This window comes from Polyergus mexicanus, unplaced genomic scaffold (assembly GCF_030449975.1).
Source record: "Polyergus mexicanus isolate NDT 795.1 unplaced genomic scaffold, iyPolMexi1.0 SCAF_10, whole genome shotgun sequence".
Taxonomy (NCBI): domain Eukaryota; kingdom Metazoa; phylum Arthropoda; class Insecta; order Hymenoptera; family Formicidae; genus Polyergus; species Polyergus mexicanus.
This window is the reverse complement of record NW_027223330.1, coordinates 6,973,484-6,993,069: the sequence shown is the minus strand read 5'-3', so window position 1 is coordinate 6,993,069 and position 19,586 is coordinate 6,973,484. Positions and strand designations below refer to the sequence as shown.

Genomic DNA, 19,586 nt, shown 5'->3' with positions numbered 1-19,586 from the left:
GAATCTAATCGTCCCATCTTTTTTTTCACCAAAACCGCAGGAGACCCATGGACTTTGTGATTTCTCAATTACTCCTTGACGCCTCATATCCTCAATAATTGTATCGACCTTTTCCCGCATTTGCAACGGAATTCGTCGGGTTGCTTAATTGGATTAGAATTGTTCATACGCCACCTCATTACAATTTCCAACCACTATTTCCTCCGAAAATATGTCCTGAAAATCTACCAAAAATCGAGCAAAAATATCCTTCTGTTTACTTGAAAAATCTTGAGATTCCTTCTGAAAGAGTTTTTTCAAAAATGGAGGAACTTCATCTATACAATCTTCAATGCGTGAACATAAAAACTTTTCTTTTTTCCCCACACTAGGATTGCCAAAGATTGGCTCAAATATATTTTCCAAATTAACAATCGACAGAAAATCATTTCCCAATAAACAATCTTCAACTATATCAGCGACAAAAACCGGAAGTTCTACAGAACATTTTCCCAAGCTAATTATCACGATTACCTTGAATTTTACGGGGACTTCATCCCCCGTGGAATATTTCAAATGAAAAGAATTATCAAGAGGGATTCGCCGCTTAGGCATTCTAACAAAATTACTCCTGATAAGAGACACATCCGAACCCGTATCAATTTTAAAATTACACAACTGTTCATCAATAAACCCTTCAAAATTAAACAATTTCTTATTATTAGTGCCAGTATTATTGCTAACATTTTTACAATTACATAAATATCTCTGTAATTCTATTGGGGCTCCTTGTTCTCGCGTCGAACCTGCCCCGAACAACTCGACAAAATTCAGTTTCCCCCTTTCTTTAGAAACGGACACTCCGCTCGAAAATGGCCTGAGCCTCCACATTGCCAACATTCTTTCACAAATGTTTTATTATTATTTGTGCTAGAACCTTTGTAAAAATTGTTCCTGTTTCTTTTCTTTAGCTTTATCGCCAGAATTTCCAGAATTTCTTTTATTGTCAAATTTTTTAAAATTATTCCTATTCCCGAAATCAAAATTGTTGAATCTCCTTCCTTTAGCAAAATTATTTTTATCATTATTATTATTGCCGAAATTGAAATTATTATTCCGTCTTTCATAATCACTTTCCTGTATAACCTTCACTGCCATGGCCCTTTGTATGGCCATTTTCAAGGAGGTGATTCCTTCCAACTGCAGAGTTCTTCTCACAAATCTATTAAACAAAGCGGTAACGAACTGCGCGCAAGCAATTTTATCTCAAACTTCGTGCGTACATTCGGGATACGCTAACTGCGAAAGCCGTTCAATTTCAGAGCCCAAGGTAACCTTATCTTCCTCCAACTTTTGCTTTCTGTTCGTAAATTGGGAATAATATGACTGTCAAAAATCCTTCTCCAAACCGCAATTCTAATTTGGATTTCAATTCCGCGTAATAGAGATCTTCAATATTAACGACACACTCCAATACCGCACGCGCCTTTCCTCTAAGACATGATACGAGAGCGACACTTTTCGCAGCGTCACTCCACCTATTTGCTCGCGCGATTAACTCGAACTGTGAGAAGAACTCCATTAGCGGAACAGTCCCGTCAAAAATATCCGGCTTTAATTTAAAGCCTAATTCTGTATTAATATTAATTGAATCGCGCGCGTCTCTTTCAAAATTAGGCGTAACATTAGGCATAAAATTTCTGTTAATAGAGCGATTTAGCTGGTTGTTATTATCCAGCAGACGAATTCTCTGTTCCATTCCACGTAACGCTTCGTCGCGTTGGCGCAGTTGTGCCTCAAATATAGCTCGCTGCTCATCGTGTTGGCGCAATTGCGTCTCAAAATCGGCTCGCTGCTGCAATCGCTCCTCGCGTAGCTCACGGATCTCACGCATCGCTGACTGAAGCGTAACCGTTTTCAATGATTGTCCCGATGTCGTAGCCGCCGTTGAAGTTAGACGACTCCTCTTTCTCGTCGTAACTCCTGCCGTCGGCGAATTTTCCTGTTCCATTTTTATAGACGAAAAAACACACAATTCTCCAGAAAATCGTCAACTCCGTTGTATCCCGGACGAGCCCCCAAAATGTTGCGTCCGCGGATCGAAATCGATATTACTCGAATACGTGCGACACAACCGGCACTCGCGTACCGCGATGTAAATAAAGGACACGTATTAAAAAGAACGAAAGGAATTTTAATATAACAACACATAACACTATTATACAAGGAACACAGAACAATAACGGTTATCGTAATCTGAAATACGTCTGCCCGGAATGACATCCGTCGCGAGACTCCAAGATGGCCGATCTCTTTCCAGATGTCCGCCGTTGTTTAACAACAACGCTTAGCAACGTTCTCCCGGAGACGGGTACAGCAAATTCAGGAATAACGGCCACAGACGACCCGCAGGGACGCAACAATATATATAAAATAATATACGGGGTATTCCGGAATAACCTTCCGTCCTTATGTTTCAAATAAAATTTTGATAAAGAAGAAAATGTTTTAGAATTATGTCAAGAATACGTGTTTCTTAAAATAACGTCACTTTAGCAAAAGTTGTTCCAGATCGCCGGCCGTCGGACGCTGCAATCAGCTAATTGCTACACGCGATGTGTGTATGGCGTATAAGAAAGAGAGACAGAGAGAGAGAGAGAGATAGAGAGAGAGTGCGTGTGTGCGATCAGCTGTTTGCTACATGTGATGGGTATAAAAGAGAAAGACAGAGAGAGAGTGTGTGTACGATCAGCTGTTTGATACACGCGATGGGTTTAAGAGAGAGAGAGAGAGAGAGAGAGAGAGAGAGAGAGAGAGAGAATGTGTATGTGTGTGTTCTCTCTCACACATACACCCTATCGCATATAGCAAACAGTTGATTGCACCGAGAGGCCCACGTAATCATCAGCATCGGACGGTGAGTTGTGCCGCTCCTGCCTGCCTCGCGTACGCGGCCCGTAATTCGTTAACTATTTTGACTTATAATTTGAAAACTAAGCCTCGGAAAAAATTTTAGCAAAGGAAAAATCGTCTTAGAATTGAGTCAAGTATATGACATTGTAAGGACAGAAGGTTATTTTGAATCACCCTGTATATCGTTAAAAATGTTTAATGAAAAAGAATAAATGGCGCGCGCGAAGCGCACGTTGTGTTGTTCGAGTAAAAAGAAATAGCGAATTACGGAACGAGTACAGAAGGTAGGCAGGAGCGGTGCAACTCACCGTCCGATGCAGACGCTTATGTGAGGCGTTCGCTACAGCGCTGTTTGCTATACGCGATAGATATGTGTGTGAGAGAAAACGTGTATGTGTGTGTATTACGCGTACACGTTCACACACACACACACACACACACACACACATCGTGTGTAGCAAACAGTGTTCGATCAGCTGTAGCGAGCGCCTCACGTAAGCACTTGCATCGGACGGTAAGTTGCGCCGCCCCTGCCTGCCTTCTGTATTCGTCCTGTAATTCGCTAACTCTTTCTTGTTATAATTTAGAAACTAAGCTTCAGACCAAATTTTCATAAAGAAAAAATTGTTTTAGGATTGATTCAGGAATACGACCCTTTAAGGACAAACAGTTATTCCGGATCACCCTATATATATGTTTGTTCTTTATTTCGTCGTGATACGTGAGTACTGGTTGTGTCGCGCGCGTTCGAGAATAATTGATATCGATCCGCGCACGCAACCTTTGGAGAGCTCATCCGGGATAGAGCACACGACGAGCTGTGGCCACAGGAATAACCGCCACAGACGACACGCAGGGACAAAGGGCGCACGCAACAATATATATATATTGTAACTGTAATTTCTTTTAAATTATTTAAGTAATAATTATTTATTCGGCGGGCGGTTCTTCGATGCACACGATACACCGTCGGCGCGTATTTCGAATATCGATCTCGCGATCCACAAAGATTCACTGTATCGCAAAATAAACCGAGTTGGGCGCCAGGTACGGCAGACCGCACCATTCACGATAAACGCAACACCGAAAGACAATCGCGCGACCGATAATTAACGCGACGGCAAAATTCCGCGGCTACTCAATATATCCGAAATGGTAGAGGGTGAGGTTCGGGGGAGACGGGAGAAATCTTGAGAGTCGAGAACACGGGAGCCAAAATGAGCATTCGATATGTTAAAATAGTGTTGTGCCTCCTGAGAGGCACGGTAGTTGGGATTGTTTGCCGGAAGGAATTTAGGAATTCGAGCTCCGCCCGAGAACTTCACTGTCTTTATTTGATTAGAAATGACACTTTTGCATTTAAATAAATATATTAATATCTATTTTATTCGTGACTTGGCTTGATTACAATGTTCCTGCACTTTCGCTCGCGTCGCGTATCGCGATAACGGTTATCTTGAAGTGCGCGTGTCTAGAGTCGAGTTTCGGTCTCGAAACTCGCCTCTCGCTTCTTCGTGTATATTTCTGCCGACTGCGTGGCTATTCAATATTATAATAATTATTGATACTCGCTTTGACACTCGCGGTTGTTAGAGATATTGCTCGCGTAAAGGAATAAAGATTGCCCGTTTGGTAGTTATTGTGACTACCCGCGTAATATTAATTAATGATCAAGACTGTCCGCGTAATATTAATGGTAAAGACTGCCCGCCGTTCGTTAGCGGTGGGCCTTTTTATTAACTCCCCTTGGCTCCCCGGAGGGGGCCGTTTAGCGACAAGGCTGTGTGTCGTGTCGCTTGATTTTGGCAATATCCGGATGCAAGCTAAGAAGTTCTAAGTAGGACTTCTTTGCTTGCACTTTCGCAATTTCTTTATTCCTTTTTATTTCGCTTTTAAGTAGGACTTCTACGTTGCATTTTCGCAATGTCCTTCTTCCGCTTGCCCTGATTTCCGCGTTTTCGCAATGAAATGATTGCACAGTCGCTCGGGCATCGCGCGTGGCTCGCGTTGTCAGCGCTTTGTTCGGTCAACGCTCGTAACGTGATCTGTATTCGCGTTACACGTTGAGCAATCATATAAAATAATATGTATTTAGAATAATATATTTAATAATTCATGTATAGCCTGTTCGGGCTATAACAATAGAGATAACAATAATATATTAAAAAGAAATAAGAGTATAGAGCAGTTCGCATAAATAATAGCCTTGGATGACAGTAGTTATTTTACAGGCGAATAAGATATATTATTTCGCGGAGATCGGCGTGTGCGCACGACCGTGCGCAACAGTATTAAATTACCGAGCGTCTTACGCGCTTTAACTCGACTTTTCGGCCGCGAGGATTTCAGCCGTACGAGACTTAATTAGGCCGCGACAACTAAAGAAATCTCTCGAATGCGCCGGTAACTACTTTACGCACGCCCGTGAATCCGCTTCGATATAATAAAAAATTCTAGATTGTACGACTTGAATCGGTCCGTTGGTCCAGCTCGCGGTAAGCCGATATACGTCTCGATAACAATGATGATGACCTTTGCGTTGAAATGCCTAATCTCTAGCTCGAATGACTCGCGAAAACTAATAGCGGGCTCAAAGACACCCGATAGATTTCTTGCACGAATTTTTAGGATTTCGCTGTCTCCTGACTCCAATTTCTTACAATACATACAAGATACGCGCTAACAATACACAGAGATAATACGGAAACTATCGATAACGACTGTGGTGTACGAGTCGCGCGGCGCAATACTTTGCGCGAGTCGGAATATCGCGTGAACGCAAAAATCCCGATAATTCACAACATATAATTATTACAAACGCGAGACTAACATTAATGACTGTCGGCGGCGGCGAAGTGAATAGAGAGAGCCTATTTTACATAATTCGGATGAGCGACGTGTGCCCGTCGGCCGTGCGACTTAATCTACCAAAAATATTCACAAAGTTAATCCACCAAAACGCGTGGCTCGACAACTATTAAGGGCGCGACTCATCCGAATTAATTATCTACAATTATTCGGCAACAAAATCGGTCGACGACGCTCGTCCCACCGGCAGGAAGTTCTCGGTGCTTCCCTTAATCGGTTCAGTATTTCGCTCGCTCCTCGGAAAACCTGCGTCCTCTCGTACAGCTCGCCGAACAGTGCCGAGCGAGAGTCCTGCAGGAGACACGCCGGCGCGATAAATCGCTATCGTGCCACCTGTGGCGCTTTCGCGTTACGCAGGGCCGTCCTGCGGTCCTCGCGATCCTTGTTGTCAACACGGCCGTGTTGGTGGGTTCATCGCCCCGGAATTTCCAAGATTTTCTTGTTGTTCGGCTTAAAGGTGCGGGCTTACGGCTGCGCCCGATCGGCTCTCTTTCCTATTTGGTCGAATAGATTGAGCTCCGGATTGAGAGTCCGCTCGTTGCTCCGTCCTTGGGACTCCCTCGCTTCGTGCGGGTGGAGTGGCCTCCCCTTTGGCTGGATTATTCCGGCCCTCCGCGCTCCTTTTCTGCCGTAAGAAATATAACATTACCGGCAGCGATGTTTACTAGCCACCAAAAGTGTTTTTAATATTTGACAATTACGACCTGACGTCTCCTGTTTCCTGGGTATCCTGGACTCCCGCTCTTGGTCGTCGCTCTTCTCCTTTCCTCTCCTTCCGCCGGATGAGATCCCGCCGCTCGACCTCGTGCCGACAACCAATTCGCGGGCTCATCTCGAGCTTACATTTTCGGTAACTATTACTCACAAATGTAAGATCTCGTCGATCTGACGATACGGCCGCTCTCTCCCTAAATCGAGAGAACGCAGGCCCCCGAAAAACCGCCCCCGATCGGGCCATTCGGCCCTTGTGACGGACGTTCCAAAAACGTCACGTCACAATGTATATAACCTCAATTTTGCAACACAATTTTTTGAATTTATTTATAATAAAATTAAGGTTTTCGATTTGTTGTTGAACTATGACGAGTGATAAATGAATCTTTTGTGATAGTTAATGTTCCTCTTAACTGCAGGTGCAAATGCAATGGATGTATTTGCTTCCAATCTTCTCAAGCAAAGATATCGTGGCGCAGCTGCCTGAAGAGGAGATATTGTTTTTCCAGGTTGATATGACATATCGCAAAACAATGCAGAACGTTATGATGGATTCTCGAGTTCGCGAGACTGCCGGCTCTGTACGTAATTTTAAAGCATCCCTAATAGCACAAGTTTATTGCAGCAATATTGGCTAACAATATATATCTAATTTTTTATATTGGGTATAAACCGATTTACCATATTGGTCCAATATTGTAAAGTAGACGCCATTTTCGAGCTGATATTAAATTGTAATATCGGGCCAATATAATAAAAAATTTTGTTAGATTGAATACAAATCGATTTCTAATATTGGATCAATATTGTAAATTCTTTTTTAGCCAATATTAAATTGTATTATTGGACCAATACATCAACTTCTTCAATCAATATTGGTAAAAATTTATTTTGCATCATGATATACTAATGTCTTTATCAATATTGATAACAACATTGATAAATCACAATGAAAAATGAATTTTTGCCAATATTGATTAAAAAAAATTTAATGCATTAATTCATAATATAGTTCATTACTAGCCAAAAATAAATGTAAAACCCGCTGTTACTAAATTCTAAACAATTTAAAATAAAAAATGAACATATACAGAAAGGTAATTACAGTTTACAGTTTAATAACTTTCTAATTTTTAATTTTCTTCAAACAATTTTATAAACATTCTTATATAAATATAATATAACATTATATATTAATATGATTATAAAGTTTTATATGAATTTAAAAAGTTTTAAAAATATAATATAAAGTTCTAATAAAGAAATTTTAATATATAAGTAATAATACTCTCTTTGGGGTATAATCAATGAAAAAAACCTCTTATAATACTCTCTTTGGTATAGTCATTGAAAGAAACTGTTTATTGATTATGCTCTCTTTTCTCTTTTCTTCCTCCTTCTCTGTCTCCACTCTCTGCAAGGAACTTCGATATTTTTTTAGAATTTCACTTTTTGATGCGTTTTGTAATTTTCTCGAAACAATTTCTAGAAATAAAAAAAATCTATAAATAAGTTTTTATTAAATTGTATACAAGTTTTTCATTCCAAACTTAGTTCTTAATTAGTTATTAATATAAAAAATCTATATACTCTATACTAGATATCCAAAAAAAAAATAATTTCTAAAAGAACCGCGCACTAATCATATGGAAAATCTGTCCCGGTCAAATCAATTGGTTTTTACATATGTTGTAGCTTATGACCTACTGAACAAAAGATGTAATGGGCACAAAGCTTAATAATGGACAGTTATCGAGTTATAACCAGTCAAACATGAAAAATTCGGACTGCCGAATAGTCAAATCTCGGAAGGTATTGATTTTTTTGAAAAATGTTTGAAACAAATATAGTAGGGTTTTACAAAATCTGTTAGTTGGTGACATTATTTGTGAATTTTGAATGACCTTGAAAAGCTCCATGAACAAGAGAACTTCTTGATAAATCTAGAGAGGTTAATATTGTTCAAGCGCGAGTTGAAGTAGAAAGGATGTGCTATAGAAATGCACAATGGATACATTTACATGAAGGACAGTTACGTGACTTTCCACGCCTAACATTAGAATATTTACGAGATTTGACTATTGGTACATTTCAGGTTCGTCTAGCAAGATCTTATATTCAAGATAAAATGCAGCGTGATGCACAAGAAGAATTTAAATTGGATTCGTTGGTTGATGAACAAGGTTTCATAAGGGTGCGAGTGTTTTCACGATTCCGTAATGCTACAAAACATCAAATATTTATAGCTTACAACATAAGAGATGCAGATAATATAGATGATGAGAGGGAGGCGATTTTTGGTTATTACTGCACCTGTAAGTCAGGCGCACGGACTGTGGGTACATATGCACATGTAACCAGCGTATTGTGGTATTTAGGATATGCACGACACCAGCCCAATGTTCATTATCCCTCTTCATCATTATTGAACACAATATTAGATGCCGCTCAGAGACCACCACAGCAGGATTCAAATAATGAGTAATATACAATAAGATCATTTATTTTATTACCCCACACATATACACACACACATATACACACAGCAGAGAGGGTTTGGAGTCAAAAAATACTACGGGAGTGACGAACCGTGGGGTCCTTATCTCTGCTGTGACACATAAAGATTTTTGTTCACGGAGCTTTTCAAGGTCATTCAAAATTTACAAATAATGTCACCAACTAACAGATTTTGTAAAAATCTACTATGTTTGTTTCAAACATTTTTCAAAAAAATCAATACCTTCCGAGATTTGACTATTCGGCAGCCCGAATTTTTCATGTTTGACTGGTTATAACTCGATAACTGTCCATTATTGAGCTTTGTGCCCATTACATCTTTTGTTCAGTAGGTCATAAGCTACAACATATGTAAAAACCAATTGATTTGATCGGGACAGATTTTCCATATGATTAGTGCGGGGTTCTTTGCTATTAGTTTAATATGACTATAAAATGATAAATTGTAATATGGTTAATAAACCTTATTAATATAAGGGATTGAAAAGAAGGACCGTATAAGAAATGGAGACTTTTATTGGAAAAGTTAAGCAGGGATCAATTGGGGTCAAACCTACTGTCACCGATATCTTACTATAAAAACCTCGATAATTTCGAAACGGCTGATCGAAAGTTGATAACATTATAGTTTTTTGAAAAGGTCTTAGGAAGGGCTATAAGAATATGCAAGAGAAAGCAGAAGGTTCCATTTAAAAAATTCAAAATGATTTTACTCTAACCTTGGCGACGCCACCCAAGGTCAAACTGATAAGATCAATAAATAGATTTTTCTATACCCTACAACATTTATCTGAAACATTTTTTTATGAAACTTATATTTTTTCAAATATTCTGGGATCCTCATCTTTTTTATACACCCGAAATTTTATATACGGAAATATTCGCATTTAGAACGCTAGTCATTATTGCGATATAATAATTAAATATATATTATAATAAATAAGTTGAGTATCCATCCAGATAGCATACGTACGTCATTTTGACGTTAAATGACTTTATTTTGATGTGTAATGACATTATTTTGACATCAAATGACATGCATTTGCTACCTGAGTATGCTTTTTCATTCTTTCTCATATTACAAAGTTATATTTTTTTACAGATAGGGTTATTGGAACATATGCAAGAAGCAAATATTTTGCTGGAAAAGATTAATATGGGCGTGCTGAACTATCTCGAGAAGAAACGATTATTTTTCCCGCGATTCTTTTTTCTTAGTAACGACGACATGTTCGAGATTCTTTCAGAAACTAAGGAACCGCTTCGTGTTCAACCACATTTGAAAAAGTGTTTTGAAGGAATCAATAGACTAGGGTATGTTACCAAAATTTCTTTCTTTAGCACAGTGTATATTTTTCTTATATTTATTATTATTTAATGTGCATTTCTTCTCGTATATACATATGTACATATATTTATATCGTATATATTTGTATATACATGTATATCACTATATTTGTATTCATGCACACATAAATATTATAGTGTGTTAATATTATTGCGCCCTTTATGTTTCGTCTCTGCGTGTCGTCTGTGGCGGTTCTTCTTGAATTTGCTGTACCCGTCTTTAGTAGATCATCCTCTAACACGTTACTAAGGGGGTTATTGAAAAACAACGGCCGATCTTGTTAGAAAAACCGCCATCTGAAAGTGAGTATACACTTAGCGAACGAACAGTGAATGCGAACGTCTTTTGAACGTTTTTCTCGCAATTGTCTTTGATGTACTGCCTCATGAGGGAATCGAGCCGAATGCGAATCGAACATTCTGTTCGCATTCCCTTTGGCGTATATATCTGCTAAATGATAACAACCAACTTTCGTTAAATGTATACCCACCTTTAGAGTCTCGCGATGGATGTCTTTCGGTGTAGACGTCTTTGTCATTACAAATTACCGATATTTTCTGTTCTGTGTTCTGTGCTAAATTCTGTGTTATTATTAAAGTTCCTTTTGTTCTTCTTTAAAAAAGTATTCTTTATTTACTATGAGGTACGCGAGTGCCGGTTGTGTCGCGAGTGTTCGAGAAATATCGATATCGATCCGTAGACACAACATTTTGGGGGGTTCGTCCGGGAACTGGACAACGCAATTTTGCCGAGATCGACGGCATTAGCAATGAGATATGACCATAAGATTATTTGCGCGAAAGAAAATTCGAGTTATGGTTCCGCTTCGTACAACTGTAGGCAAAAGAACAGCGGGAACGATGTTACTCCAAGCTCCGTGAGATTTAAGAGTCACGTAAAGAGGATTTACAGCTAAGTCCTTTCAATAATAGAGAATCGATATGCATCCGAAGCGCAATCAAATGTATGTATGTATGTATGTAATAAATTTATTGATTCTCCTTAGGATTACATATTATTCTTAACAATTACTCTTAACAGCTAGTGTTACACATTACAATTTACACTTCTCGTTTTACTTCTTGTGCTATTTATTCATTAACTTATTGTATTATACTTTATGCTTATCCTAAATCTTAATTTCCTATTATACAAACTTCTGTCATTTCCTACCTATTTATACATACGCTCTTAATTCTCTATCTTCCATAACCTATTAGGACCTCCGCTTCCGGCTGTCATTTACGACTCTTTCATCTCCTCCCCTTTCTCACAGACACACACACACTCTCTCTTTCCCTCACGCTCTCTCTCATTTTCTCTCTTATTTGTTCATTCTCTCATTCCTTCTTATTCACCTTTATCCGCCTTCTCCTCTCTGCACTTCCTTCATCTATTATTCTCCTTTTCCCTCTTCCCCTAGAATTCTCTTCACCACCTCTTGTCTGCATTCTTTTTCCACTTCCTATTTCTTTCAGCATCTTTCCCATATATACTTCCATGTTTCCTTTTCCCGTCCGCATATTTTGCACTTCTTTTCTTCCTCTTGTCTTCCCAGTACTAACTTTCTCTCATTTCATATCTTAATCTAAATCTTGCAATCTTCTTCCATCTTATCTCTGTCAACCCCTTCCTTAAATATTTCGGTATGCCTTTGCTTTTAATTCTTCCATACCATGTGTTGTAATTCGACTTTCTTATTTTTTCTTGCTTTTCTTTCTTCTGTATTTCCTTTTATTTTTTCTCTATTATTTTATAATCTGGCATCTCCTTCTTCCTTTTCTATATTATTCTATCGTTTAATCCTCTTTCTCTATAAAAGTCCTCTCTTTCTTCCTCCCATTTTGATCTCTCTTTATATCTCTCTTTATCTCTCTTCTCCAATCTCATTTTAATTTCTTTAAAAAAATTTTTCGTCACTTTTCCTCCCTTTCCCTTTTCCACTCTTTTCTCCAAATTCCAAGCCCTTCTTGCAGTCCTCCCTCTTAACTTATCCCTCTTCACTTTTTCTTTTATCATATACTTTCGTGTTCTCCAGTTTGCCCCTAATATCCATCTTAAAAATTTCTTTTCTATTCTTTCTACTTTTTCTCTTTCCTTCTATCTCCATCTCCGCCCCGTATCCTAAAACTGTCCAAACCAATGTATCGAACAAACATAACCTTTTCCCAATATTTTTTCCAAATACTTTTTTCCCTTTATCCCATATTTGTTCCGCTATTCCCATTGCTCTTTTAACCCTACCCTTTATGTACTCCTCTTGTCCGCCATTTGCATGAAAAACGTAACCTACACGGAGAAAATTTTATATTAATTTATGATACAATTTTAAATTACATTTTACTATTTTTTGTATTATTGGTGGACCATCATGACATTATAGAATAAATTAATTAATAATTAAATAATACAACATTGTAAAATTTAAAACTAACACTTACCTAACATGTTTTATCATTTGCCATAGTAAAAATTCGTAGGTGCAAAGTTATAATCTTTATTGTATATCATTGTAAAATGTTGTAATGCTAAATCTCAATTTTTACAATTCAGACAAATATATTTTTTCTTTTTTCTTTTATTACTTTTTCCCAGGATTCTTTTTTTTCTTTTTATTGATTTTATTTATAATTAATAATATTTTATTTATTATTTAACGAATAAAATAAATAATACGATTTTACTTAATCTAATAAAAATTTATTAATGATAGGTACAAAAAATAATAAAAGTACAATAAGTATATTTACAATAATATAAAAATATACAATGTAAAATAATAATCTGAACCAAATAATAAAACAAGGTTGAAAGAAGTAAAATTTATATACACCAAATTTTCATATATCTTATATCCAGAGTTTTGGTATATATTTGTGACCATTAGAAGATTTAATTTGGCATGTAATTACTACTGTATGTGAAAGTATTTGTTGCAATTGAATACAATCTCTATGAAAATCTTGACTATCAATTATTTCATAAGCCTGATAATGTTCATCCAAATAACATGAGTTTAAATTTTCTGTTAATATTAATATATTTTCATTTGATTGCAAAATTAAATCTGTTACTTTGTGAAAGATAGGTCCATTTTTTGATGGAATCATAAGAATTGTATTGCGCTCTATATTACGATCACCGGTACGATCACCATTCATTTCCCTTATCTCTTCCCTTCCTACTTCCAACTTATCTCCTTTCTTCTCCCTCCCCCTTTCCTAAATACCATAATCTTCGTTTTTTTAACGTTCACTTCTAATCTTTTCCCTCCTAGATATCCCTTTAGCCAACAATCATTGCCCTCATTCCTTTATCGCCCTTCGCTGACAGTGTCATATCGTCTGCGTATGCCAGAGAATACATTTTCCTTTCCCCCAGTTTAACACCCCCCATCTTCTTTTCTTCAGTATCTCTTCTAAATCTGCTAACAGAATGTAACAATGCACCCCCATCGTTTCCCGGCAGTTGACCAGCCGGTAGTCTGCCGCCCGACGAATACCAGCAGGGCAGGAGCAGAGGCACTTTGCGCCTTTTTCAATACTGTAACGAGCCGTTTCCGCAAGCACGGATTAGCTCAGTTGGAATCAGGGCTCGTGAAAGGATTGAGACGACGAAAGACACGTGATTTAAAAGGTCTATTTATTTGCTTCCTGCAATAGTCAGTTTATAATAGATTAAATCCCGAAACAAGCGCGCGGCGGATGTTTCAGTGCGAGATATTTAAAGCGCGGCGATTTTCGTCGCGTATTGCAATAATGTGCGCATACGGATAATTCCGCGAATACAATAGAACGCGCGAGATATAATTATAAAAGCGCGGCGGTAACTCGGCGCGCGGCGTTAAGTGCACGTATGGCGAGTCCGTGTTTATTATTACGAGCGCAAGATACAAAAGAAACGGTGCGACGATTATTAGGCGCGGCGGTTAATGGAGCGGATAGCGAGGCCATGATTTATGGTGGCGTAAATGAAGCGTCATTGTTTATTGACGCGTCGCGTATTTCCAGTTGTTCGGAGATGCGGTAGGAAATCGAGAAAACGGGCGGATTTCTCCGTCCCTATTCCGTACGCGGACTTAAGGATGGTCGATAAAGTCCAAAAAGCTCGACGAGGCAGCGAATTCGTTAACCCACAGTCCAATTAGCCGCTGCGATCGAAAATTAGACCGTAGCTCAAGAACTCTTGAGGAGAGCGGCTATGGTCATATACACAGGTCTTGCAACTTTGGTGGTGAGAGGTGACTCACATATTGAAGTCGTGTTTTATAATTCACTGTCTGGCCACAAGGAACGCTGCGATTGAGTGCTCCTCCGTGTGACAAATATAGAAAGTTAAAAAATATTTAATAAAAAAATAGATCAAAAATGATAATTAATAGTGTATCTAAGAGAGTTCTAACTCAGATCCTCTGAGGGGGGGTGAGAAACGAGGGGAAACAGACGCGGGGGGGTATAACGTCACGCGGGGGGACCGCGGCCTAACCGGTAGGTGTGAACTCCGCGGAGAGAGGAGGAGGGGGAACTGCGTCCTAACCGGTAGGCGAGGAGTCCGCGGAGAGGGAAGGAGAGAAAACCGCGTCCTAACCGGTAAGCGATGGGCCGCGGAGAGGGGAGAGGGGGACCGCGGCGAATTCAGTTGGCGAGGGGTCTGCGGAGAGAGAGAGGGGGCTGCGACGAATTCGGTAGGCGAGGGTCCGTGGGGAAGAGGGAATGCACGCGTCCGCGAATAGATGCAAGAGAGATAGCGCGAGGCGTCCGCAATGTGTGGGACAGGGATAGCGCTAATAATATTCTATGGGCGTGGGAGAAGGATAACGCGAGCCGTTTGCAATGTGTGGGAAAAGGATAGCGCTAATGATATTCTATGGGCGTAGGAGAAGGATAGCGCGAGGCGTCCATATGAGCGTAAGACAAGGATAGCGTTTGCATGCACGTAGGAAAAGGATGACGTTCGCGAGAGAAAGAGATAAAGAGAGAGATAGCGCGAGGCATGCACGTATGCATAGGAACAGGAAAGAAGGAAGCACATAAATAAATGACACTTAAATTATAATAATAATAAGTTTATTCAAGTGTGTATATAATACAAATGTGTATGTGTATGTGTGTGTGTGTGTGTGTGTATGTGTGTGTGAATTAAAAATAATAATAAGATAAAAATAATAAAATAAAAATATAAAAATAATAAAATAAAAATATAAAAATAATAAAATAAAATTATAATAATAATAGAAATATAAAAAATATAAAATATGTATAATAGGGCGGCGCTCCTTCTGAAACAGAAAAACTGTGAATAGGGAGAGGGATGACGTTCGCATGGACGTGAGAAAAGGATAGCGTTCGAAAGATGGTGGGTATGAGGGAGATAGCGCGAGGCGACCGCATGCACGCATGTGGGAGAAGGACAGCGCAAGACGTTCGCATGGATGTGGGAAAAGGATAGCACGATATGCCCATATGAGCGTAAGAAAAGAATAGTGGACGAATATGAGAGAGAGAAAGAGAGAAAGAGAGATAGCGCGAGGCATGCATAAATAGGAAGAAGAAAAAAGAAGGCGCTGGTGTGTGTTTAAAAAAAATAATAAGAAATAATTAAAATGATAATAAAAATAAAAATATAAAAATAAAAAAAAATATATAAATGACGATACTCCTTCTGAAACAAAAAAAATTAAAGTTTTATTAATAAATCTATTTGTTAATATTATAAAATTTTTAAAAATGGATACTTACATTACCCGCCTGGAGCCGCAAGCTCTTCCTCCCAATCCTCCTCCCATTCTTCCTCCTCCTCCTCCACCCAATTTTCATCCACCTTCTCGAACATTTCTTCTTCCGGCTCCCAATTCTCCTCTTCTTCATATGGTTCGAGGCCGAAAAGAGGTCGCAAAAAAATGTCCTCGGACTGCGATTGGTGCACACATGCACATTCGCGAGCTTCGCGAGTATCGCCCCACAAACTGGCGTGCGCCTACCGCATTTCTCCGCGGATCCACCGCATGTACTGCCGATGAATAATGTCAATTTGCACGAACTGAAATATATTATTGATTAACAAATATCACACATAATGTCGCACACACATGTCAAAACACTGAACACTACTTACCAGATTAAGGCGAAACATTTTTATTCATTGTTCTTGAAGATCGCTCGAAACTTTCTGACAGATGCAATGGGATAGACATTGTCTCAAACATTTTAGAGTAGGAGATGTATCACTTAAAAAGAACGCTTACCTTCTGCACATGATAAGAAGACAAAAGTAAGCACGTGGCCAATTATCTAACGTCTTTTAACTATGCATAATATATTATTATAATATGTAAATCAATATTGAACGGTTATTGAACAGCTATCGAACAGCTATTGAAGGGCTTTGAACGGCTGTTGAACGACTATCGAACGGCTTTGAATAGCTATCAAACGGCTATCGAACGGCTTTGAACGGCTATCGAACAGCTATTGAATGACTATTGAACGGCTATGGACGGCTTTGAACGGCTATTGAACGGCTTTGAACGGCTATCGAACGGCTATAAACAGCTATCGAACGGCTTTGAACGGCTATCGAACGGCTATTAAACGGCTATCGAACAGCTATTGAACGGCTATCGAACGGCTTTAGAACGGCTATCGAACGGCTATGAACGACTTTGAACGGCCTTTGAAGGGCTATCGAACGGCTTTGAACGGCTATCGAACGGCTATAAACGACTATTGAACGACAAAACAATTATTATAAAAATTTTATGTCTATAGACATGTAACATCTGTAGCCTGATAAGGCGGCTGACGCCGCTGTCTAACGTCACGTACTGAAATTTGATACTCGCGTGCTGGGATAACAAAAAGGAAAAGGGAAGAATAAAAAAGAATAAAAATATATTTTAACAATAGTTTATTTTAAATAATGTTTGGGTGAATCCTTATGATGATTCGTCCACTAATTGAATATTTTAAATACATTTTGTAAAGCGCAATTTTTCAAATGTTTTTCACAGCGCATAGTATTTGTAACATCTAGCTTATTTAATGAAGTGATATCTTCATAGTCCGCATCCAAGGTCTCAATAATAACGTCGTTTCTCGGATCATCGTCAAGTATATCGGTCAGCCATTCTCGTTTTTCGTGTCTTTTAACGTACACGATGGGAGATGCTCCATCTTCCTCTTCCGTCACATCTATCACAGCTCTCGTAATCAAACGCCTAGCAAAGCTGTATGGAACGTTTCCATCCTCCCATTAAAATCCATGGTGATGTCCGATTAGCCATGAAGCTTGACATTTCTCAGATTTTGTAAGCGCACGCCATGATACGGGACTTGCAAAAAGTTAGTGAGAGAGAACAAATCCGTTTCTCAGTTTCGCTACTTCCTTCACGACAAATTTTCGCCCGACAATGAATCCATGCAAATCCACAAACGTTGGCGCGATCATGTTGATAATATTACAGTACGATTGCAAGAATGATGTACGTCTGCTGACAAAACCTCAATCTTTAAATTCCCAGTTTAGATAGAGTTTAACGTTGGTCAATTTACAATCGTTGAATGTAGTAATATCTTTTGACGTAGCATTTTTTCTGCCAGTCTGCAGCGCAAAGATCATGTATCGCGAATTCACCAGCTGAAAGGTGGCTTTCACGGTCCACGAATGCTTGGTCGTATTATGCAATAGAGGAAGTTCGTATAGATCCCAATAGCGAAAACTGATATTCAAGTATCGCTTTCCAACCAGTTATCGAATAACCAGTTATCAAACACTTTTGAACAGCTATCGAACAGCTATCGAATAGCTATCGAACGTCTATCGAACAGCTATTGAATGGCTATCGAAAAGACATCGGACCACTTTGAATAACTATCAAACAGCTATCGAACTGCTATTGAACGGCTATCGAACAGCTATCAAACTGCTTTGAACAGCTATCGAACAGCTATCGAACGGCTATCGAACAGCTCTGAATAGCTATTGAACAGCTATTGAGCAACTATCGAAACAATATCAACTACATAAAACTACAAATTAATTACTTATATACGAATAAAATAAATATTTTAAAAATTGTATGTCTATAGAAATGTATCATCTATATTTTATAATAAAATTCTAAAGACTCACAATGTTAAGTAACAAAAATATTATAGAGGGTTAACAGGAGCCGTGCGCAAGATAGAGGACGCAAAATAAATCTAAAGATTAAAATTAATAATATAATATATAAACGTTTCGGTTCAGTTTCGGACCATCTTCGGACTATTATAGATATAAAAAATGTTAGAAGTCGTCCATAACTGAAAATTGATACATGATAAACGGTGTGATAAATATTACAAGAAAGGATAAAAACAATATATTTATATTTTAATTAAATGGCTGACGCTGCTAACTAACATCACGTACTGAAATTTAATACTCGCCTACTGGGATAAGAAAGAAGAAAAGGAAGAATAAAAGACAACAAAAATATATTTTAACAATAGTTTATTCTAAATAATATTTGGATGAATCTTTAATAATTCATCCACCAATTGAATATTTTAAATACATTTTATAGAGCGCAATTTTTTAATGTTTTTTACAGCGCTCAGTATTAGTAACATCTACACGCGGGAGAACCGCGACACAACCAGTAGGCGAAAGGTCCACAGAAGGGGAGGGGAACCGTAGTGAAATCGGTAAGCGAGGGGTCGAGTACGACGTTTGCGAGTAGGAAAACGATGACGCGCGAGGTACGAGTTCGCAAGATGATAGGTCTGGGAGAAGATAGTCTTTGCAAGAGTACGGAGGAGGGATAGCGCGAGACGATTGAGAATAGAAAAAGGATAGCGCGAAGTACGGGTATGGGAGAAGGATAGCGCGATTCAGACTGGCAGAAAAAATGCTACGTCAAAAGATATTACTACATTCAACGATTGTAAATTGACCAACGTTAAACTCTATCTAAACTGGGAATTTAAAGATTGAGGTTTTGTCAGCAGACGTACATCATTCTTGCAATCGTACTGTAATATTATCAACATGATCGCGCCAACGTTTGTGGATTTGCATGGATTCATTGTCGGGCGAAAATTTGTCGTGAAGGAAGTAGCGATACTGAGAAACGGATTTGTTCTCTCTCACTAATTTTTTGCAAGTCCCGTATCATGGCGTGCGCTTACAAAATCTGAGAAATGTCAAGCTTCATGGCTAATCGGACATCACCATGGATTAGTACTCTGCGTTGATACCACTGCTT

General features: G+C 38.7%; 1 protein-coding gene across 1 annotated transcript in view; it reads left to right on the top strand.

The window, feature by feature from the left end:
- Window positions 1-19,586, top strand: part of Dhc62b (Dynein heavy chain at 62B) — a 962,114-nt gene that overhangs the window by 243,057 nt on the left and 699,471 nt on the right. Inside the window, exons 12-13 of the mRNA XM_070302893.1 lie at window positions 6,894-7,055; window positions 10,094-10,305. Of these exons, the coding sequence (XP_070158994.1) occupies window positions 6,894-7,055; window positions 10,094-10,305 (374 nt within the window). The remainder of the gene's footprint in view (window positions 1-6,893; window positions 7,056-10,093; window positions 10,306-19,586) is intronic.